The sequence below is a fragment of the Macrotis lagotis genome, chromosome X, assembly GCF_037893015.1.
Source record: "Macrotis lagotis isolate mMagLag1 chromosome X, bilby.v1.9.chrom.fasta, whole genome shotgun sequence".
NCBI classification, from domain to species: domain Eukaryota; kingdom Metazoa; phylum Chordata; class Mammalia; order Peramelemorphia; family Peramelidae; genus Macrotis; species Macrotis lagotis.
The window spans coordinates 645723326-645746844 of record NC_133666.1 but is presented as its reverse complement, the minus strand read 5'-3'; the positions used below and the strand labels follow the sequence as shown (position 1 = coordinate 645746844).

Genomic DNA, 23519 nt, shown 5'->3' with positions numbered 1-23519 from the left:
GTGAACAGAGTAGTGAGAATTGCCTTTCTTGGCCTAAAGGCACAAAACCAGGAAGAATGTGTGGTGGTTGGAGAGAGATGGAGCTGGGTTCTATATATAGAAAAATCCTAATGATGAGAGTTGCTCCAAGTGTGTCATAGGCTTCTTGACATGGGACTTGATGGCCACTGACTGGGGGTACTTGGCTGGGCCAGATAACCCTGGAGGTCCCTTCCAAGCTCTGAGATTCTGTGAGCGTTTGGAATTAGATGCTGTTTGATTTGGGTAAACTTCCCACTCACCACTTTATTATCCCTCTTTCCCTGCCTTCCAGCTCTCCAGTGACATCCACTGTGAGCCTCTGCCAAGACCTTCCTTTCCCCCTGCTAGCACCCAGGGTGTCAGCATTCCTTTATTCTCCCTTAGAGCCACTGTTCTGTCAGTGCGACCAACCTCCCCTAAGTGCTGGTGGTTTGGACAGATTGGTTATGTCTGGTCATAGCATAATTGGGAGCTTCCCTTTCATCATTTCCAGGATGTTGTCACTTCAGCTGCTTGGGGCTGGGGGATGCTTTTGAAAATTGGAAAGCCCCAGACTCCTGGGATCCTGCAGTGTTCATGGGGTGATCAGAAGAACTCTGTTGTGCTTCAATTTCCTCCTCCATTAGAATTCTCTCACCACTATCCTAATTTGGTCCATTTATTTTCCTGGGTGTTATATAACTTTCCCAGGACCACAGATGGTACCTAATTTCTCTGGATTTTTTTACACTTCTGTAAAATGAATGCTCATACTGTTCTTGCCTAAAAAAATGGGACTAGACCAGGGGGTCTATTTAAGTTCCTTCCAGTTTTAGGATCTTTGGTTCTAGGGGCAGAACAGGGATGATTTGGTTCAGTCCTTTGCTAAGTGGGAATCATCTGCATAGTCTCCCTGACAAGAGGCCAATCTGACTTCTCTTTGGAGACCTCTAATTATGGGGATCTCCTCAGATCTGGCAGAGGAGAGTAGACTCCCCATCTGGATCCTGTGCCCATACAGCCCGGGGTTGGGGAAGTATTGCTTCCCTCTCTGTAACCCAAGTCAGGGGAAATGACCCCTGTAAGCTTACTATCTTTCTCCACTGTGCCCCTCATCCCTCCTGCAGGTTGGCATGGACTATAGGACCTGCATCTTGAAACCTGGAGGCTCTGTCGATGCCATCAGTATGCTGCAGCAATTCCTCGGCCGGGAGCCCAAGCAGGACGCCTTCCTCCTTAGCAAAGGCCTGAAGGTGTCAGAGAACAGCTCCCTGCCCTCTGCCTGCTGATGGACCAGGCCTGGAAGCCCAGGAACTCTTTCGTGCATCCCTGTTCTTCAGGACTGAGCAAGTGTGGACATAACCTTCTGCTGGCCTCCCTGTTGCCTTAACCTCCCAACAGAGAGAGAACCGAGGGACTCTAGAAAAGCCACTACTAGAGAGGAGTGGGATGAGGGGGTATTCCTACACCTTGTCCCAAACCTGCCCTGTTTTGTTTTCTACTTTTTAATCTTCCAAGTCCCTTTTAGGGTCTTTGCTCAGTCAAATTGAGATGTTTAGAGAGTTCTTGTGTTGACCATATGACCTGGTATGTTCTTTCCCTTGTCCAACCCACCCTTGATTAAGCAAGATCAGGTTATCTATGAAACTAACTGTATTCTTTTTTTTTAAAGTGGAGTGAAAAAGGGAGTCTCTCCTCTGCCTCCCTCTCTCCCTCTATAACTTCCTTGAAATGGTTTAGTTTAATGTTAAGGCAGAAATCATGGTTTAGTCTTTTGGGGGTGGTTTTATCATACACTGTTTTGGTGAGAGATTGATTAGACCTCAGGGAATTGACAGCTGGGGGTGAGTGTGTTGTGTTTGCATGTATGCAGTAGCTGGTGAGTGAAATGAGTGAGTTGTTTTCCTAACTGGAACCAAGGGGCCTTAGAAAGTTCACCTTGAGCTTTGTACATCCTTACTTTGGGGGTTCTGAGGCCAGCATCTCAGCTTGTATCTCAAGAATGTCCATTGTTAACCTCTTCAGAAAGTGAGGTCAAGTTGGAGCTCCCTAGGAGAAAGTGTTTGGAAAGAACTTGGTCCAAGTGACTCCCCCCCCTTTTTGCACAGCCGACTTTCTCAAATCCCCCAGGAGAGGTTCTGCAGGCCAGGTTCTTGGCAATGACTTCTCCTGCCCTTGATCACTCTTCATTTTCTCAGCACAGAGACTTAGGCTTATATTGGGCACTTGGTGTGTTAGCAAGGTGAGGGATGATAGCAGAGGTAGAGAGAACACCTCAGGAAAAACTTTGAAGTGGGAGGGAACAAACAGGCTTTAAATTGGTGGGTGTCAGATAAATCCAGGCATGAGCTCTCCAGGCCTGTTCCTGTGCCTAAGACAAAGCCTGACCTCAAGAAGCTTAAAGTCTGATGCAGACCACTAGGTACAGACAGGCTGCAGATGGGAGGAACAGGAGATACACATCAGAGAGAAGCCCTGGAGTTAAGAGGTATTGGGAAGTGCTTGTGTAGATGGTGGCACCTAAAGGAAAACAGGGGTTCAGAGATGAAAGTGTCCCCGGCAAGGGAGATAACCAGAGAAAATGCCAGGAGTCCCGTGATGGAGGGCCTTGTTTAAGGAACAACAGCCAAGTTGCACCAAATTTCCATCCAAAGGCAATTGGAATGCCCTCTGTTTTTTGCCCACCCTCTGTGTTGTGTGAACTTAAGCCAACTTCTCTGGGGTAGGTGATCTTGAAAGCCCTTCCCAATCCTAATATTCAAAAGATCAGTGAATATTGAATATTCCTATTCAAATGCCCCCACTCCTAGAAGCAGTCTTAGCACCCTCTGCTTCTGTATCTCTGCACCTCATCCTGCCCCTCTCTGCAGAAATCTCTTCAGGGAGTAGTCAAGGCCAGTTCCTGGCAATCAAGTGACCTCCTACCTTTAACTGAACCAGCTAACAATGATTAGAGTTTTTAACAATGACCCCAAATTATCAGCATCAGGCAAAATACCACAAATACTACACCCAGGCTTTGGCCACCCCTCATCCCTCTTTTTATCTCTTTGCCTGCCCCTGCTCCCCCTTAGCAAGAAATAATTACCATACACAGAGAGATTTAATCTCTGACTTTTAATCTTTTGACTTATTAGAAATTTCTTTTCTTGGGGCGGCTAGGTGGTACAGTGGATAGAGCACCAGCCCTGGAGTCAGGAGTATCTGAGTTCAAATCCGGCCTCAGACACTTCATAATTACCTAGCTGTGTGGCCTTGGGCAAGCCACTTAACCCCATTGCCTTGCAAAAAAAACAAAAAACAAAAAACCCTTAAAAAAAGAAATAAATTTCTTTTCTTGTTATCTTGGTGGTAAGCTCCCTGCTCTTGATTCTGAAAACAGAGTATGGTGCCTTGTCTTCATTGTGGCTTTTTCAGTCAGGTGCTTGGAGTTCCCAGGACTCCTCCAGCCTTTGCTTAAGCATTTGTCTTTTTTGGTCTCAACAGACCCCAAGGTAGAAACAGTTGACAGTTCAGTCAGCTACAGCAAGATCCACCAGGTTCGCAAGAAAGGCATGAAGAAAGGGAGTGACCCTCTTCCCACCAGGGACCAGTGTTTGGGGATGGGAGTAGGATCTTGTTTCCCTCTTTCCCAATTCATTTCTCCCAACCTCCCACTTCCTTTTCAGTCATCTGCATCCAGCTCCTAAACCAGGGTGGAATGCTGCAGAGACAGTTTGTGCTCAGGCCTTGAGACAATTGTACCTAATTTGCCCTGCCCTCTCCCAAAATTCTCAGCAGGACAGGTATGTGATTTTTCTTAGCCGGAACTAGTAAGGGCAGGTCTGAAGGGTCAAGATATGGTATCCCTGATGTCTTCACTATCCCAGGAAAGTGAGTTGCTTAGATTCTGTGGCTTCTACAACCGAATGTTATGATATCTACAATCCTCTGCTTTAAAATACCAGATCCACAGGACAGTTGTACTAGTGTCAGGAGATGAGATTGTCCCTATTAATTCCTCTGACCATGTGCCATCTTTTATGGTGGCCAGACTCTACTGGACTCTGCAACTAGTGAGTGACCTCTGATTCATTTGACTACTCAGCCTTCAAGGTCCAAACCCAGCTTGTGACCTTTGGTTTTTGTTGCTGTTGTTTTAAAGATATAGATGTCAAAACTCATAAGCAGAGAGAACAAGGATTCTGAGGGCCATGGCTGCTTTTTGAAGCCTGCCATGTGATTGGGAGGAAGGGGGAGATGCCATTGCAAGAGGCCACATTTGTACAAATGGAGCTATGAAAGGCAACTAGTGTAATGAGAAGATCATTGAGTTGAATCCTGACTCATTACCCATATGATTATAGAGAAGTCCCTTCCCTTCCATATATCAGTTTTTTCCATCTGTAAAGTAAGATTAGACTTTATCTTTAAGTCTTTCATTCCATCTCTTATTCCATGGTCTAATTAAGCAAAGAATGCATCATCTGTCCAAGTTATGGCTTGGCTCTAGAACGACTATCCCCTTAGCAAAGCCTTGATTTTTTGGTGATCTCCTCCCTGGTGACCTAACTTGCCCTGGGCCTCCAGCAATGAGCTCTTGCTCTTCCCTCTGTCTCCTTTGGCTTGATAAGATATATAAAAAGGTCACAGATTTTTAATTTCTGCCCGCTTTGAGTGGCCAGCCCTGTGCCCATATTCCTCATTCCCAGGAGCTAGTGTCTTAGTGCTTAAGAGATATTTGAGCCTCTGAAACTGAGTGTGCCCACATATTCCCAGCGTTCCCTCCATCACCCTCATCCCCCCAAGGCCCAGGGACCTGGATCTCTTCACATAGCGTCTTTGCCGCCTCTCCCTGGCCTCCTTTCCCTTCCAGTATCTTGAAGCTTTTTCCATATCCTGACGTATGTTGCCTGTACTGAAAGCCCAGCTCAGGTACTCAGCAGAATCCCAAAGGAGAAACACATGCTCAGTGGGGATAGCTTAAAATACCTAAGGCAGGTGTGGGGCCGCTGAGTCAGCGCTGGACAGCCTCTGCTCCCCAGAGACTTCCCTCTCATGGAGAAAGCATTGTCTGCCATCTTATCTACTTCACCCCAATCTCTAGACATGGCAGGGCTAGAGATTGCGAGTCTGTCTCATTCAGACTCCATTCCTATCCCAAGTCAGCAAGAAAAAGTGGTTCCAAACTGTGCCCCATGCCCCTCCCCCCCACCGCAGGTGCAGCAGCTGCAGGGTCAGGAAACAGGCGCGTGGTATAGTCAGGAATGCCAGACTGGGAAGGTGCCCAGCTCCTCTCCCTTGTCCCTGCTCCTTTTATCTTTCTCAAAAGAAACCACTGGATGGAACCCCATCCCCCCCCCCAGACTGCCTCACTGTCCCCTGCAAGCCTAGGACCAAGCTCAGCCCCAAAGCTGAATTGACTCTGTCGTTCTACCCATAACCCGGAGCCATAATCTAGCTACCCGATGTACCCCTAAAGCCTTATGGCTGCACCAACTCGATGGAGGCAGCTAAAATCAACTTGCAGAAAGAGAAGGTGATACCAAGGCTTGTCAAACTTGCCCTCTATATACTTCCAACCTCTCCAAAAAGGTCCTCTGATTAATTAAACTCCACAGTTATTAAGCATCTACTGAGCAAGGTGATGTGCTAGGAATACTGACAATTACCAAACAGTCCCTGCTCTCAAGGAGCTCACATTCTACAAAAAGCTTAAGGGGCCCACAGATCTTGGCCCTTTCCCACCTACCACCCTTCTCTTTGGAGTCAAGTGTTAGGCTGCACCCCAACCTTGCCCTTCATTCCCTTCTCCCTCCCCAAAGAATGGTGCTTTTGAGATTTTTGTAATGGTTCAGGTTACACTGGCTTGTTAAGCTGGTTGTGTTTTGGCAAAATGCTTATTACTAATAAAAAGTGGTTTCTAAAAGGATTTTTTGAGATAGGAACAGTGTTTCTTTAAGTTTCAGGCTCCTGTTTGGGGTGCTTTTCCTTCCCACATAGCAGGGGGTGAAGTAAGTACACTAACACATGAACCTGGATTCTCTTGTATCCCTGTTTGGGGAAATTAGTAAATGATTAGAAAATATGTACTATTTCCACTCCTGGTCTCTTCCAATCCCCAGTATGATTGTGCAGTCTTGTCAGTCAAAAAAAATGTTAAGCATCGACTACTGTGCTAAGCACTGGAGATACTAGGAAAGGTAAAAAACAGTCCCTGCCCTCAAGGAGTTTACAATCTAATGGGGTAGACAACATAAAAACATCTGTGTACAAACTAGCTATGTACAGGATAAATCAGAATCAACAAAGATAAGGGTCTGGGCATGCTTTCCACTTCCAAATAGAGAGGTGACAGTCTCAGAGTATAGAGTGAAACATATATATATATATGTATATAAAACATTCTGGGCATGAGTGACTGCCAGGGAAAATGCTGAGAGTTGAGCTCCAATGTCACTGGATTGAAGAGAGTACATGGCTGGGTGTGAGATATGAGAAGAGTAGAAATTAGGGTGATGAGTAGAAATGGAGGGTTAGGTAGTAAAGGGCTTTGAAGACCAAAGAGGACAGTTTATATTTCATCCTGGAGGGATTAAGGAGCCAGTGGAATTTATTGGTGAGATCTTCACTTTAAGAAAATCACTTTGGTTGAATGGAGGATGGAATGGAGTGAGGAAATACAACAGGGAGACCCATCAGCCACCTATTGGCAATAGTCCAGGTGTGAGGAGATGAGGGTCTGTACCATGATGATAGCAGTGTCAGAGCGAAAGGGACATATACATATATGTATATGTATATGTATATGTATATTCAAGAGATGACACTAAGGCAAAAGAAACAAGCCTTGAGAATAGCCTGGATACTAATTGATAACCTTGCTTGTGAACCTGTCACCAAAGGAGTGACACTAATTTCCATAAAATTTGTCTATCTGGACTCCAATCTCTTCCCACATTCATCCTTCCCAGAGCCCAGGTGTCTATTTGATTGTAGATGAACCTATTCTGGACCATCTCCTTAAAGTCACTCCTGCCTTTGCCTCAAATGAAGTTGCTGACATTTGTTCTAGTCCCATGAGAGTCACGTGGTGGGTCCTGAGGAGTTAGGGGAAGGAATTATGGTACCAGAGATATAGTGCTAAACTGGAGACCAGGACACTTGGGTTTGCCATGAAGTGACTAATCATAATGTGACCTGTCCCTCTCTAAAATGAGAGGTAGTCTCGATGGTCTCTCAGGTTCCTTTCTGCTCTGGCATTCCAGGTTCTGAGGCCCTTTCCAATTAGAGTTTTCACTGCCTTACAAATGACTTTTTTGAATATACCTCATTGGTTAGTTGGGATACATGCTTTAGCGAATCACTGGGACTTGTAACAAGATTGAATTGGGGCTCCACTTCTTATTCTCTATGGACCCTTAAACAAATCTCTTAGCCTTTTATGACCTGAGTGTTTGTCTTCTGCAAAATAAAAGGGTTGGACTCATGATCTCTTAGATTACTCTTGGCTCTCAATCTCTTATCACATGACTCTTTTTTGGCCATCCCCGATCCCAGTACCATGACTCATGGCATGCCTCTCCTCACCTCCAGGTGGCAGACATTGGCCACTTTGGCTTCTAGTAGGTTTTCCAATTACTGGGGTCTTGGGAGCTTCAGGGTGTCTGCCTTGATTTGGGGCATTCAGCTCCAGGTCAGGCTCGCAGATTATCCTGTCTCTTCCCAACACAATCTGCCTCCTCTGGGGCCCCTCAAATGCCTTTTCCCAAGAACTGCAGCTGGCTGGGACCCAGGAATAACTGGGAACACGATTCCTAAATCTCCCAGATTCCCTAGGCGTCCCCAGACTCCGGGGGGCCATAATGTGCCCATGGTCCAATATTAATACTGTGGCTATTCTGAGCCAGTCCAGGGCACCACTGTCTGCTGTCTCTCCTCCATTCCTTCTCTCAGCTCTCAAATACTCCAGACATGTACTATCGTCTCAGAAGCGAGTGTGACCACATTCTTGGCATGGGTCAGATGTATTGTGTTCAGCCCATTATGGATTTATTGGTCTCCATGAAGTCATCCTCGTAGCCCAAGTGCCATCTCCACCCCCCACCTTTTCACCCCTAGGGATCAAGAGGAGAGTGGGCTCTATTACTGCCTCCTGACCCACCTCCTCCAGGGCCAACCTGTAATAGGAGAACCTGGAGCTTCCCTGAGATTGCAGAGGGCTGGGGGGAGGAGGAGCTGGTACCATTTTGAGAAAAGAGAATCATTAGCCCCTCTCTGGGAAGCAAATCAACAGCCCAGTCCATTTTAGAGGAGAATCTCCTTAGGGTTCAAACTTCCTCTGCTTTTTTATGGTAGATTTGGGTTTTGAGAGAACTCAAAAGTTTTATTTGAATCCAAACAATGAATAATGTAGGAGAATGGGGTCAGAACACTTGAACACTCAGCAATTTGGTGTCTATTAATGTTTCCAAGCCTCCATTTCTTAGTCTGTAAAATGGGAAATAACACTTGCATTACATTCCCTCAGTGAATGACAAAGGTACTTTGTAAACTTTAAAGCACAAAAATAAGTTGTTATGGGTGAGCTGGGTTACCCTTTATGATAAACATTTATAAAATGGAAGTGATGAGAAACAAAGTGTGACTGATAATATTTCCCCTTTAGCAGCTTATGATCCACTGGGAAATATCCCACTTGATGGACAAACACATTTGGATGGATAATTTGTTATTTACTGATGAAAACTTGCATATCATTATTTTGCAGTCCTAGCATACTTTTACCAAGACCTTTTTACACACAATCCTTTTATAGGGTCTTTATAGCAATTCCCAGAGCTAAGTATTAACAGCTGTCACTTCCCTCTGTGCCTTGGTCTCATCATCTGTAAAATGAAGGGGTTTCAGCCAGTGATTAGAATAGCATACATTTACCTAGTTTATAAAACATCTTCTTTTTCCCTTGATCATCACAGACCCCTGAGGTCTGTATTGAATGGGTTATTACACCCATTTTCTAGATGGAGGAAACAAAGCCAGAGACAAGTTGTCACCTCCCCAAAGTCACTTGGGAAGTAGAAGAACCAGGTTGAAGCCCGATCTTATTCCCACCCCAATGCTCTTTACATAATACCATGATCACAAGGGGGCCCTCCAGTTCTTAGACTGTTTGATGAGGTGATAACAACAAACTCCAACTCTAAAAGTTGGGAGAACCTTGAAATGCAAAACAAAAAAGGGGGGGGTACCTTGGGACGGATCAATGCTTGGTTCTCAGGCAAAATGACATGGTCCAACAATAGCAAAAAGTTCTTGAAGGGTTGGGAGAAATGTCTGGATGATTGGACTTAAGCTTCAAGCTTTTATGATTTCATCTTTGTAGGCCATGGGGGGGTGGGGGGCAGGTCCTGAAGTGTCCCTTCACTGGGTCAGATCACAATCCTCTCTTGCCTTGGTCTCTGTCTTAGTCTTATTTCTTTGCTGGGATCGAAATAACATGCTCCCTTGGACCCAGATTCTCCAGAAAAACATAGGAGGCCTCAGACTTGGGTACAGTGGTCCTCTAAGCACAAGACATGTTTGAAGCATTTCCTGCTTGGTAGTTAGCTCCCAAATTTTGGGCTCTCCTGGTAAAGGCTTCAAGAGCCTGGGCTTCCTTCCATGGCCACTGTTCCTGCCCCTTTGGACAAGAGATGATCACTTTTAGCTCTAAAGCTGGATCAGGGCAGCTAGTTGGCACAGTGGGTAGGGTGCTGGCCTTGAAATCAGGAGGACCTGAGTTCAAATCTAGTCTCAGACACTACTAGATGGGTGACCTTGGACAAGTCACTTAATCACCCTGATTGCCTCACATTCAGGGTCATCCATCTCCAGTTGTCCTGATTCCTATCTGGTCCCTGGACCCAGATGGATCTGGAGGAGAATGTGAGACTGGTGACTTTGCACAGCACCCCCCCACACACTCAAATCCAATTCATGTGCATATCATGGCATCATCTCCCTGATGTCATGGTCTTCTTTGAGAATGAAAGACAAAACATCATCAAAATCAAGGATTGGTCCTCTTATCATATCTATTAAAAACAAATAAAAAGGATTAGGATTCAGGACCAGACTGGTATAGTCTTGACTTCGTCCCCTTCTATTACAAGGATCCGATCACCCTCTGTACCTGCCTCTTCTATTCCTGGATCAAGTCATGGTTCATCTTATGCTGGAATCTGATTTGGGAAGTTGCTAGAAGGTTCTGCAACCTGGAACCATCCCAGGGTATCCACAAACAAAAAAAGTCCCTTCAGCAGGGCCAGTGGAGAGTAAAGGCTACTTTGCTCTCTGCCTTCTGACCAGTTTATGACCCAAATGGGTCACCTTTGAGGTCAGTGCTACCCTACCCTTGTCCACATCTCAGACGGCTCGAGGCTGTCCAACTAAGTGAGGAATGCAGACCCTGACTATTTGGCTATTTCCAGCCCAGACAGATATTAAAAGCCTTGACTTGGCGCGGATGTGATCAGGGCGGGGAAAAGAAAACCTTTGGAGAAATCCCTGCAGATCTCAGAGGCTGAGCTCAGAAGCCCTGGTTTGGCCCTGGCTTTCCTTTCATGGAATGAGTTTTTGAAAAATCCAGCATGGTCACAATGTCACATCCCCTGACCTCCACAGTATTCCTTTTGCTGGCCTTGTTCCCTGATCAGTTCCAATTCCTGTGGGGAAAAACCAAGGGGGGCATAATATGGCTTGGCTTGCCAAATGGAATCTCCTGTTGTAGATCTCTTCCTCTCCCCCATTCTCTCATATACCATCATCTTTGGCTATTAATAGAATCTTAAAGTTGGAAAGGAATTTGGAGGTCATCTAAAAGAGTTATTTTACAGATAGGGAAACTGAGGCTTAGAGAAGGAAAGGGACTTTCCTAAGATCACATAAGTAGGCAGATACAAAGAACTTTAGACTCCAAAACCAGTCTTTTTTTCCCCTGCCCCATCTTGCTGCCCAGGCTTCCAAACACTGTAAGCCCTGATAAGATTGGGCCAGTCACAAAGACTAGGGTGATTTTATTAGATCCCTGGGCTCTTTTAAACCCCAATCATTGAAGTCAAGAGATAATAGGACCCAAGGGTTCAAAAAGATCCCAACAACACTGTCTCCTGGGTGAGTACTGTTGTCAGAAGTCTGTTCTTCCTGACTGGCAGGACTTCTCATCTTGTCCCACCCTCCCAAACAGACAACAGGATCCAATTCCAGTTTTTTCATTTAATGAAAAAGACTATTTAGGAGATGCTCAGTCCAGCACAGAGGGCACCTTGCAAGATGCTCTCCAGTCCATTTCAATTCTGACCTGGCCCTTTTGGCCTGTGCCTGACCAAATCCCCAGGAACAGAAATCTTCTGAGATCATCTGTCCCATCATCCCCTCTCCCACACTGAATATTTAATCAAAGAATTGGAAGAGACTTTGGAGGATTCCTCCCTGCAATACGAATCCCATGATGACATCCCCAACAAATAGAAGTTTGAAGATCTTGAGAGACAGGTACCCCCTACTCCCAGGGTAACACATTTCATTGTCAGATTTCTCCTAAAATTCTTTCCCACAACTTCATACAATTCTTTAAGCTCTGCCCTCCAGGTTAAGGCAGAACAAATCATCCCTCTTCCACATCACAAACCTTCAGATATTTGGGGAAAAGCCAAACCAACTGTCATGCCTCCCCCATCCCCCACCTCACCCAAGTCTTCTCCAAGCTAACATTCCCCAAGTTCTTTCAGCTGATCCGGCATGTCATTTCCAGATCTTTCACTATGTCATCCATCCTTCAGATGTGCTCCACAACATAACAATGTCCTTCCTAAATCTGAACACTGTTCTCTAGAGGTCTGACCAGGGTATGGGGCAGCATATCTCTCCTATATATCTCTCTTCCTTCTCAACTTTTTTTTCTCTCTCTTATACAACCTAAGATTGTACCAAGCTTTGGGGGTTGCAATGTCTGTGTTGCTTCAGATGGACCTTATTGTCCATTAAAATCCCCAGATCCTTTTCACATGATCTCTTTAGCTATGTCTCCCCCATCTTGTTCTTGTGTAAATTAATTTTTTGAACTCAAGAGCAGAACTTTGCATTTATGCCTTGTTTTTTGTTTGTTTTTTCCTTTTTTTTTTAATTTATTATTTTTAGATTTTTCAAGGCAATGGGGTTAAGTGGCTTGCCCAAGGCCACACAGCTAGGTAATTGTTAAGTGTCTGAGGCCGGAATTGAACTCAGGTACTCCTGACTCCAAGGCCAGTGCTCTATCCACTGCACCACCTAGCTGCCCCTTGTTTGTTTTTTTCAGCCCAATCTTGGTCCTGGGCCAGCATCAGCCCTGACCTCATTAGAGTTATGGTGGCTGAAGGAAGTTGCTCCAGCTCTCCTCCTTCTACTTGCCTTTGCTTCTGCCCATTCTTTTGGCTCTCACTCCAGCCTCGATAACTGTTAGTTTTCCTGGAGATTGGACAGAATGGGTAAGGGAATAGGTCAGTGGACTGAAAGTGAGGAGTCCTTGGGTTCTAATCCTGAATCTTCTACTCAATGTCCTTGGCTGAGTCCCTTCCCTTCACTGGACCTCAGGGTCTCCCCATCTGTTAAATGAAGGGGTTGGTCTAGAAAGCCTCTGAAGCTTCCAGAGAATTCTCTAGAATTCTCATTTATACTTGGCACACCCCAAACTCTCTACCTTCAGCCTTTTCTCCAGTGTCCAAGGCATTTCACCTCAACTCTATTTTCCACTTCTCCCTGGATCCTAACTTGCTAATGACTCTCTGTACCTCCTATGTCCTTTACCCAACCCCAAGTCACCATATCTTCCCTATTTACAGTCTTTCCTCATGTAGCTTCTCTGGCTTCTTTTCATTGTTGGGGTTTAGGCAGCCCCGCCGCAGAACCCTGCCTCCTGCCCAGGTACCCCCAGAGGGTCAAACAAAGGGTACTAGAAGGTCTGGAGTAGGTGAAGGGTATAGTGGAGGCGCTGACGCAGAGCCTCACTGCAGCCTTGGCTCTGCAGGATGCCCAGTGGATGTGAGATGGCCTGCCGCTCCTGGTCAATGTAGGTGAGCAGGGGTTCTTCTCCGGCCCAATTCAGGAGCAGTTTGGTGTGATCATGGTAGAAGTTGACCTGACCAGGATGGGCAACAAAGGACAGTAAGTCCTCCCATTCTGTATCTTGCCCTAGTAACTGGTGTTCAAAGCTGATACCAAAGATAGGTGTGGGTTTAGGTGCCTGCTGATGCAGAGGCACCTACTCACCTCTTTCTCCATTCTATGCTGCATCATTATTATGGGATCAGGGATTCCCTAAACTTCCCCAGAGACTCCCTTTCCCTGGACTAGTCAGAGTGGGAAAGGATTCTGGACAGCAACCTCATTTTATAGATGATGAAGCAGGACCCGCAAGGTCAAGTAACTTGCCTGAGATCACAGGCACTTGAAGAGCCAACTCTTTTCTGGGGTGCTTCCTACTACTCTGATACCTTCTAGTGGTTTGTGTGGCGAGTCTCAGGAACTGAGGGCAGCTGTGGCCAGCTGGAGCTGGGCGAGTCCCAGATCCTTCCATGCTACCAGGAACCCATTTTCTCCCCTCCACTCGTTTTCTTCCCCTTACCTGCATTGTCTGATTACTGAAGAACAGAAGCAGGGCCTGGTCTGACTTGAGGAAGTGGAGCAGGGAGAAGCCAGGGCCAGGGTTGAGACTGGGTTGTGTAGGAAGACTCCCACCCTGTAGAGGGAAAAAGTGAGGGTGTCAAGAACTAGCAAGATAGGAAGGGTACCAGAGCCCACTTGTGCCTGCCAGAGCCAGCCTCACCTCTACTAGCCATCGCTGCATGTACCGGGTGAAGAGCTGCAGGACTGCCACTTGGGTGGCCAGGGAGTCGGGAATATCCCTCCAGGTAAAGGTCACTGTCTCACCCTGAACTGGAGTGTAGCTTATGCACCTGTGGGAGAGGGCCCAGAAGTAGATATAATGCTGATGAGTTGGGAAAGATCTCAGAGAACAAGGATGCTTCCCAGGGGACAAGCCTGGGAGTCAGCAGAGGGGTTGGAGGCTCATCCCTCGAATGGACACAGGGATTCACTCACCCCAGGGCTGGTTGGAGAGCGATGTGGGTGCCATCCCGGAGGAGGACACCAGTGCTGGCATCAGAGAGCTCATAACCGAAGCCATACTTGTTAGAATAATCCACCCACTTGGTAGCCCACAGAACAGGCTGCTGCTGCCCGGGGGGGTCCTGCTCCCCTAAACACAGAAAAAGCTGAGTAAGCATCTCTACCCTCTGGTAGCATCCAGAGAGACAAAGAAGGAAGGAAGCAAAGTCTCCAAAGAATGAGGGCTTAGGGCTAATCAGGATGTGAAAAATCATTGAGTTTGACCCCCTCATCCTACATTGGAGGAAAGGGTGACCCAAGCTGATTAAGCAGCTCACCCACTGACTCAGTAGAGCAGTTTTAGAGCCTGAATCTAGACAGTCTAGGAAGGGAGGTTGAAGATGGAGATTTGAGAGGGGAGGGGAGACCTACCTGCTGGCATAAAGTCCAGACAGTTCCGCAGAAGCTTGGTAGCCACCTCAATTCCATCATCTGGGATCCCTGGGGACTCTGGAAAAATAGGCAAGAGTGAGAATGAGCTCAGCTCCCTACAACACTTGCTAGAAATGTTCAAGAAGAGTGCGCTACCACAAACTTCATAGAGAACGTTCTTGCCCAGGCTCCCTCTGAGGTCACTCTTATTTGTGAGACTCTGAGACAGCTTGGCACCCTCATAGAGTCCTGGAACTCAGAAGTACCCAAGATTTTACTCACTGCCAGCTGCCACAGCCAACCATAGTTGCTCAATCCACCCATGGTCCTGGTCAGTCTCAGAATTGCTTGGAACATTTTTTTAGAGCTGGAAGGAATCTGAGATCTGGTTAATTTTATAGAGGGAAAAAAAAATGAGATCTTAGCGATAAAGTCACTTGCCCAAAGTCACAAATCAAGGCAGTGGCAGAATGGGTACTAGAACCAAGGACCTCTTCCTCCATAAATCAAGCCCCCATTCCCTTCTTTCTATCTACTCCCTTCTTCTCTGAGTTCAGACAATAGGAACTTTAGACAGGGGGAGGGGGCCTCAGTGCCAAATCACCTTCTGTGCCTGGTGGGTGACTCCTGAGGCTCCTCTGTAAGAGTAGATGGACAGGAGTCTCCAGAGAAAGGACTTGGGGATGAGTTTCTTCTTCAGGGCCTTCAGTCTTGTGGGGAGGAGAAAGGTTCTAAACAATAAGAGGCAAACGAGCAATTATTAAGCACCCATTATATACTAGGTGCTATGCTAAAGGTTTTATCAGTATTATCTCATTGGATCAACAACTCTGGGAAGAAGGTGCTATTATGATCCCCATTTTATAGAACTGAGGCAGGCATGGATTACATGACTAGTCCAGGGTCATACAGCTAATATCTGAGAATGGATTTGAACTCAGGTCTTCCTGACTCCAGTCTCAATGCTTTATGTACTTGACCACCCAACTGCTTAAGACAATCCTTTTTTTATTTTAGGCAATGGGATTAAGTGGCTTGCCCAAGGCCACACAGGCAATTATTAAGTGTCTGAGGCCGGGTTTGAACTCAGGTCCTCCTTACTCCAGGACCAGTGCTCTATCCACTGCACCACCTAGCCATCCCTGCTTAAGACAATCCTAACAATCCTTACTCATGACAACCCCATGAGGCAGAGTCCAAGTGTTTTTATCCTCCATTTTTAGATGAGAAAACATGTTCAGGGAGCAAGTGATCACTCATCAAATTAGGATAGAATCAAGACTAAACTCAGGTCTCTTAGCCCCCAGGCCTGGGCTCATCTTGCTGAAAACCCCATCAAATCCTTTGAGGGCCAGTTCCCATCCTAATCCTTTTGAAAATCTACCCTGAACTTTCTTCTCCTTCCTCCACTACCTTAGACACGACAAACTCTTACATAGACTGTCAGGACCTTGGAACACAGGATGCCAGAGCTGGCAGGGTCCTTAGAACAGAGAATGTCAAATTTCAGGCAGTGGGCTGGCCTGATGAGATGTGTTCAACATGACCTTTGCATGCAACCCAGTCTGAAGGGTATCCGAAGCCATACTGGTGATCCTCACTTATACAAGATCCCAATGAATACAGATGTCAGAGATGGGAGGACCCCTGGAATACAGGATGTCAGAGCTTGGGAGGGCCCTTAGAATATAAGGTGTCAGAGGTGGAAGAGATCTTAGAACATGGATTGTCAAAAGAGCTGAGACCAGGAAGGAAACTTAGGGGTCCTCATCTACCCCCTCATCTTACAACTGAGGAACCCAAAGATTGTTGATGGGCAGAGTCACAAGTACAAATGAAGAACAGAAGCCTCCTTGCAACATCGGTGAACAATATTGCCCTCAGCTCCCTGCTCTTGGGATCTTTCCTCCTATGTCACACAGTTCTCCTGGGTCTCTCACCTCATTGTCTGCTTCCCTGAGAGTCTTCTGGGTATCCTCTGGGGCTGGGGCTGTTGGCATCCTTGGGACAAATGATCCTAGAAAGCGAGGAGTGGGGAGAGAAGAGGTGAGCTCAGGTGGTGTCTCTGACTTGTTCTGGCAGCTAGGAGTAGAATCCGGCCTTAGCAATGTGAGCTCCTGCCTCTTCCACATCCACACAACTCACGTTGGGGTCGGCGCTGAGCCACAGCCAGGAACAGTTGGGTGGCCTTCTGAAAGAGTTTGTCCAAGGGCTGGGGGATGGTGAAGATGGGTGCTGTGTGGCAGGAACGGGGAGGCAATTGGTCTGGGGTGAAGCCCTGTAAGGGAAAGAAACAGTAACAGAATAAAGCTCATGACTTCAAGGTGGCACAGTGGATAGGGCACTGGCCCTGGAGTCAGGAGGACCTGAGCTCAAATTTGACCTCAAACACTAACTGTGGAACACTGAGCAAGTCATTTAACCCTTATTGCCTCAAAAAATATTTCAACCCCCTCAGAGGCTCATGAGGCCTTGGTGCTGGAGTTAAGGAGACCTGGGCTCAAATCCTGCCTCAACCACTTACTTCCTGGGTGATCCTGGGCATGTAGTCACTTTTTTCCAAACCTAAATTAGTAACAACAGTAATAATCACAACAATAACAGCTGCCATGTATATAGTCTTTACATTTAACACTGGGGCAGCTAGGTGATGCAGTGAATAGAGCACCAGCCCGGGAGTCAGGAGGACCTGAATTCAAATCCAACCTCAGACACTTAATAATGACCTAGCTGTGTGGCCTTGGGCAAGCCACTGAACCCCATTGCCTTGCAAAAACCTGACCACTATCTTGTTTGAGCTTCATAGCTCTGTGAGGATGTTAACACAACTATTACGATCTCCATTTTACAGATGAGGAAACTGAGGCTGAAGGGATGTGACTCTACCATAGTCAATTGTTGGAATCAGAGTTTGAAATTGGTGCTCTCTTGATTCCAAGTCTAGTCTTCCTTCCTGAGTTTCTGGTACATATCTGGTACAAATGCTTGGTGTTGATTGATTGATTAATTGATTGATTTTGCACTATTCTGCACTATACAAAGGGAAGCGAATGGCCTTGGATTATTATTGTCCTACCCATAAGCAGAAACACGTGGGTCCCTGCAGGCCCCAGCCTCCTCTCAGAAGAGGGAGGACCTCACCTGACTGGCTGAACCCATGTTCCCATCAAATGTGTGAGCCCATACCCAGGTGTGATGTGGCCCTGACCTGGGTGAAGAAGTCATCTTCCAAGACTTGGTCGAGGCTGGGTCGGTCAGCAGGGTTGGGGGCCAGCAAGCGGGCAATAAGCCTTCGGGCATTGGGTGAAAGTTGAGTGGGCACAGGATAGTGGGCATCACGGATGTTCTGGTACATTTCAGGCAGTGGGCTGGCCTTGAAGGGGGGGATGCCCGTCAATGCTGTGTACCTGGGGTGAGAAAAGGGTTCTGATGAGATGAGTTCAACATGGCCTTTGCCCCAAGCCCGTACCAGCTCTGCATCTGCAGTTGGGCACAGATATCTAGTCATACTCCCATATGCTCAGTACTCACATAATACAGCCAAGAGCCCAGATGTCTGACTGGATTGAGTGACCCTTTCGGGAGACAACCTCTGGAGCCAGGTAGTTGGGAGTCCCACAGAGCCCCCTGGGGAGAAAGACAGGAGCACTGACAGCACCCAACCCAGTCTGAAGGGTATCCAACAAGTATGTCCAACATACTTGTACATAATCCAGAAAGTGATACACATACAGAGACACAAGGTAGGAGTCACATCCAAAGCCACACTGATGATCCTCACTTATACACGATCCCACTCGCACACAAGCAAGCCACACAAACACACTGAGACTCAGTCACACACGCTTACCCATGGCAGTGTCCCCCAGGTCCCACTTTTGTAGCCAGTCCCAAGTCACCAATCTTCACTTCCATGTTCTTAGTAATGAAGAAGTTACCTGCAGAAAGAAGGGGTCAAGTGTGATGGCGTGTGGGATTGTGTATGATGGCCTGGGTGATGGTCTGTATTGTTATGTGAAGTATAGGATGATATACCCTATGTGTGTGATGTGTGATGCTGCATAATGAAGTGCAACAACACATGTGTAATGGTGTGTGTGTGTGTGTGTGTGATGGTGTACAGGTGGCTGACACTGGGTGATGTGTATTTGTGATAAGATGTGGGCTACAGGTGAGGGAGAGGGGACTCACTAGCAACAATAATGTCCCTGGCAGCTTGGCTGTGGTCTCCTGTAACTCCCTTGGTCTCTCCTCCCATCCCTACCTCCCTTCCTTTACTTCAACCACCCCTGTCCCTGCCCCTTTGCCTCCACGTACTGAGCTTGAGGTCTCTGTGGATGATACCCTGCTGGTGGAGGTATCGCAGACCAGCTGCAATGCCCCGAAGATAGTAGCGGACCTCAGGCTCAGTCAGCGTCTTCCGGGCCTTCAGGACATGGGCCAAGGACTAGGACATGGGCCAAGGACTAGAAGGAAGGAAGGAAGGAAGGAAGGAAGGAAGGAAGGAAGGAAGGAAGGAAGGAAGGGACTAGGTGTGATAAAGTGCTATTCTGAGTCTTCCCATCTACCCCATCACCCAACCCAAGGACCTTTCTAATCACTCCTCACAACAATCGAGAGACAGAGGGTATTGTCCCCATTTAAAAGTTGGGGAAACTGAGGCTCAGGGAAGAGAAAGCTTGCTCATGATCACTCAGGGAATTAGTAGCTGGGCTAGAGTAATATCCAAGTCTCTTGACTTTCAACCTGGCTAAGATAGAAGAAGGAGGGAAAGGAATAATTTGTTCGTTTTTGCTTTTTGCAAGGCAATGGGGTTAAGTGACTTGCCCAACATCGCACAGCTAGGTAATTATTAAGTGTCTGAGGCTGGATTTGAACTCAGGTCCTCCTGACTTGAGGGCTGGTGCTCTAGCCACTGTGCCATCTACCTGCCCCAGGGAATAATCATTTATATAGCACCAATATATACTGTGAGCCAGACATGGTAAAATGAAGCACATTACAAATTTTGTCTCGTTTAATCTTCACGACATTACAAGCATTACAGGGTAAGTGCTGTTATTGTCTTCATTTCCCATTTGAGGAAACTGAAACAGACTATGGTTAAGTGATTTGCCCAGGGCCACACAGCTAGTATCTGAGGCCCAACTTGAATTCGGGTCTTCCTGACTCCAGGACCAGTGAGCTATCATTGTACCACCAGCTGCTGCAGCAGGGAGGAATTAAGGCTGATTGGGAGATCAGAAGTGGCAGAGATTACTATTGGGGGGAGAGGATGGAGAGACGGGCTGGGGGGTCAGTAATATAGAAGATGAATGATAGGGGTGAGGTATCCCTGCTACAGATGAAGGGTCAGAAGAGGGGGAGATAAGGGGGCTCCGAGATAGGCCTGTGAGGTTAGTGATGAGAGCTTTACCTTGCGACTGCAGTACTCGAGCACCAGGTAGACATTGTCCTGGTCAGCAAAGTGCCCGTGGAAGCCAACCACATTCCTGTGCCTCAGCTGGCAATGTAGCTCAATCTCTCGTTCCACCTGCCGGCGAGAAGGTGGTCCTCTCTATGGAATAGAAAGGGAAGCATGATGGGACTGGGAGAAAAACCGAAGAGGTTGGGAAGCTGGGGATCAGGGATGAGGATGATGTGGGTGTTAGAGATGGAAACAGAGGAATCAGTGGTTAAAAAAAGGAGATCTGTGATGAAGATGGGGTTGGGAGATTCATAGTTGAGAGGGGTCAGGGATAAAGGGAAGTCAGGGATGGAAACAGGGTCAGTGATGGAGCTGGAGTCGAGTTGCATGGAGCAGGGAGATTAGTGATGAGGGAATTAAGGATGGACGAGTTAGGGATGAAGGAGATTCGTGATGGGATGAGTGTAGTCAGTTGATTAAGGGAGAGCGATGAGGCTAAAAGGGCAATGTAGGGGACACCAGAAATTGATGGATAGGGAGATGGAGTGATGAGCAGTCATGAAATAGGAGAGAGGTGATGCAAATGGAAAGTGAGCCGTGGAAGTGATCTCAAAGAAATGGGAGAGATCGATAATGGGGAGAGAGGAAATCAGGGATGATGGAAGTCAGTAATGAGGATAACAAGCTTTGGGATCAGTCCACAGGGGATGGAAATACCTCCAGTAAGGATGAGAATCAGGAATAGAGAACTAGGGATTTACTTAGGATTGTGGACAGGAATGGAGATGGAAGTCAGGGATAAAGGTAGAGGAGCTAGGAGTCTCTGAAAGTCTCTGAAAAGGGGTAAGGAATCTTACTTTCCCCCACTGGTTCAGCCCACTGAATCTTCCCCGAGGCACCACCTTGAGGGCAAAGACTCGATTGGTTGACATATCCGTCAGTTTGTAGCACCTGCCAAAGGCACCCTGTGGTGGAGAGGGGGAGTCCCAGGGGACATGAGATGTATCACAAGCATCCCAGGTACCACTCAGCCCAGACTCTTCCTAGGACCTGGCCTCAAATGCTTCCCAGGCTCTAAACTCAAGTAGATGCACCCTCAGGGAGAGATGGGGAAAAGGAAGGAGGGTTCACAAACAGGCACAAACACACAGGAGCACATTTGCACAAGTACCAACCCATACACTTCCCCCATTGTCCATTTACATCTCTACTGGTCTTCCCAGGGTTCCCTAACAGGATAGCTGTGGCCTTGGACCTTTCAACTCACCAGCTACATGGGCATCATCCCTCTTCTAAGCACACACGTGCACGCGCACACACACACACACACACACACACACACACACACACGCTCATAGTTACACAAGTATCAACCCCTACACTTCCCCCATTGCCCATTTACACCTGCACTGGTCTTCCCAGGGTTCCCCAACAGGATAGCTGTGGCTTTGGACCTTTCAGCTAATCACTTACATGTGTATGACCCCTCCTCTAAACACACACACACACACACACACACACACACACACACACAGACACAACACACACACAGGAGTACATTTGCACAAGTACCAACCCCTACACTTCCCCTACCTAGACAGCTGTGGCTTTGGACTTGAGCTGAAACATGAATTGTGTACCACCCCTCCTCTAAACACACACACACACACACACACACACACACACACACACACACGCAATCCGCAGGCTGGCTAGGGCTGAAGACAGACCCAGGAGGAGGAAAGAGAAGAGCTAAGTAAGTCTAGGAAAGTGGGCCAGCCAGAATGTGAGGATTTAGAGCTGGAAGAGACTACAGAAATCGCCTAAGGCTGCCCACCCTCCCCTGGCAGGACTCCCCCCTCCCTCCTACTTGTGCCTCGTCCCCCCCTTCCCTCTCCAGCCCTCAGGCCCCCAGGACTCCCCTTCCCCCCAGCCCTTACCGTGCCCAGCAGTCGCCCCCGCCTGTAGACGCGCCCCGTGCTCGGGTCCCGGAGGAAGGGGGCTACGGGCTCCTGGGCCCCTCGCCTCCTGGGGACCCCCAGCTCCATCCCCAGCCTGGCCCTCCCCCAGGCCGGGCTGGGCTCCCCCCACCTTCCCTCCCGCTCCCGCTCCTTCTCCCTGGCCCGCCTAGTCTCTGCTGGTCCTGGGGGAGCCCCGGGAAGGTTCATATACCCCCCGGGGCCAGGCCTCCGGGCCTCCCTCCCTGCGTGATTGGCTGGCGAGGAGACAAGAGGGAGGGGGCATGGGAGGCGGGGGGCGCGGGGCGCGGGGGGAGGGAGGCGAGCGGGCCACGCAGCGGGCTGAGGCTGGGAGCCCGTGGGGGGCAGTCTGTGCGTGTCTGCGAGTCTGGGGGTGAGGGTGGCTGGGCGCCGCGGGGATGGGTGAATGGGGGGCCGGGGAGATGGAAGAGGGGCGCTCTGCTTCTGGGCAGATTTGGGGTGTAGGAGCCGTCCTGGGGATGTGGATGAACAAAGCACTGTGTGGGCATCTGTGTGTTAGGGAGCTGGAGTCCCGGGGGACAGCTAGCTGCATCCCCCTCTCTATCCATCTGCCTATCTCCCCGATATATATGCAGGTTATTTATAAGCAGCCATGGAGGTGGGTTCTACATGTGACTGTACATACAAGGGTGGCCGTAAGGTGACGGGCTTATATTGGCCCTCAGTCACTATGTGTGCTTGCATAAGTCCCCCCCTCCACCAACGTGGGCCTCGGTCTCCTAATTTGAGAAATGGGCAGAGCTGCTTAGTAAAGAGCTTGGGCCTAGAGGGAGTCCTCTTCTCTCTCTCTCTCTTTTTTCCTGGGGCTTGGAGGAGACTCCTGTCATCCCCCTCCCTAGGGGTGAAGGGATGGTGAACCCTGACCTGCAGATTCTCTGCCAGTTGGGAGGAATCCATCCTTTCCTAGAAACTATCAATGTTTTGTCCTTTCTCAAAGAGGATCATGACATGGGGGGGGGTGATGCCATGTCAAGCATGTGACTTGGATTTGAGTGAGGGGGCGCTGTGCTGAGTCACCAGCCTCAGTTTCTCCTCCAGAGCCAACTGGGTCCAATGACCAGATTCGGATCAGAAAGACTGGTCATGCGAGGCAATCAGGGTTAAGTGACAAGCTCAAGGTAGCACAGCTAGTAAGTGGCAAACGTATTTGAGGCTGTATTCAAAGTCCAGTCCTGACTCAAAGGCCAGTGCTCTATCCACTGTGCTACCTAGCTTCCAAGGGACACCTAGGAATAAACAGTGCTTCCCCCCAACACTTAAATGGATCCAGTGAACCAAAGCTGTATTGATTGAAGGGAGACAGACAGTGAGGGATCTATCAGCTGGTGGATAGAGCACTGGCCTTGGAGTCTGGACGACAGCAGTTGTAATCCAACCTCAGACACTTGACACTTAGCCGGGTGACCCTGGAGGTAAGTCGCTCAACTCTGAGTTGAGTCACATCCAGGGTCATCTTCAATCATCCAGATTCATATCTGGTCACTGGATCCAGATGGCTCCGGAAGAGAAACTGAGGCTGGTGACTTTGCACAGCCCCCCTCACTCAAATCCAGTTGACCTGCTTGTCATGGCATCAT

At 48.0% G+C, this 23519-nt stretch overlaps 2 protein-coding genes across 2 annotated transcripts in view; one reads left to right on the top strand and one right to left on the bottom strand.

Moving 5' to 3' along the window:
* The window catches only part of THOP1 (thimet oligopeptidase 1), a 53146-nt gene extending 44465 nt beyond the window's left edge, over window positions 1-8681 (top strand). The window contains exon 13 of the mRNA XM_074204592.1: window positions 1128-8681. Within this exon, the coding sequence (XP_074060693.1) occupies window positions 1128-1289 (162 nt within the window). The 3' untranslated portion in view covers window positions 1290-8681. The remainder of the gene's footprint in view (window positions 1-1127) is intronic.
* Window positions 8461-21990, bottom strand: PLK5 (polo like kinase 5 (inactive)). Its single transcript, XM_074204593.1, has 15 exons — window positions 21883-21990; window positions 20800-20907; window positions 19952-20092; window positions 18853-18982; window positions 18386-18473; window positions 18067-18162; window positions 17744-17942; window positions 16681-16813; window positions 16476-16552; window positions 15140-15266; window positions 14536-14613; window positions 14098-14254; window positions 13823-13952; window positions 13622-13735; window positions 8461-13135 (listed from the first exon to the last, which is right to left on the bottom strand). The coding sequence occupies exons 1-15, from the start codon at window positions 21988-21990 to the stop codon at window positions 12950-12952; spliced, it is 1872 nt and encodes a 623-aa protein (XP_074060694.1). The 3' UTR covers window positions 8461-12949.
* Between the last annotated feature and the right edge of the window lie 1529 nt (window positions 21991-23519).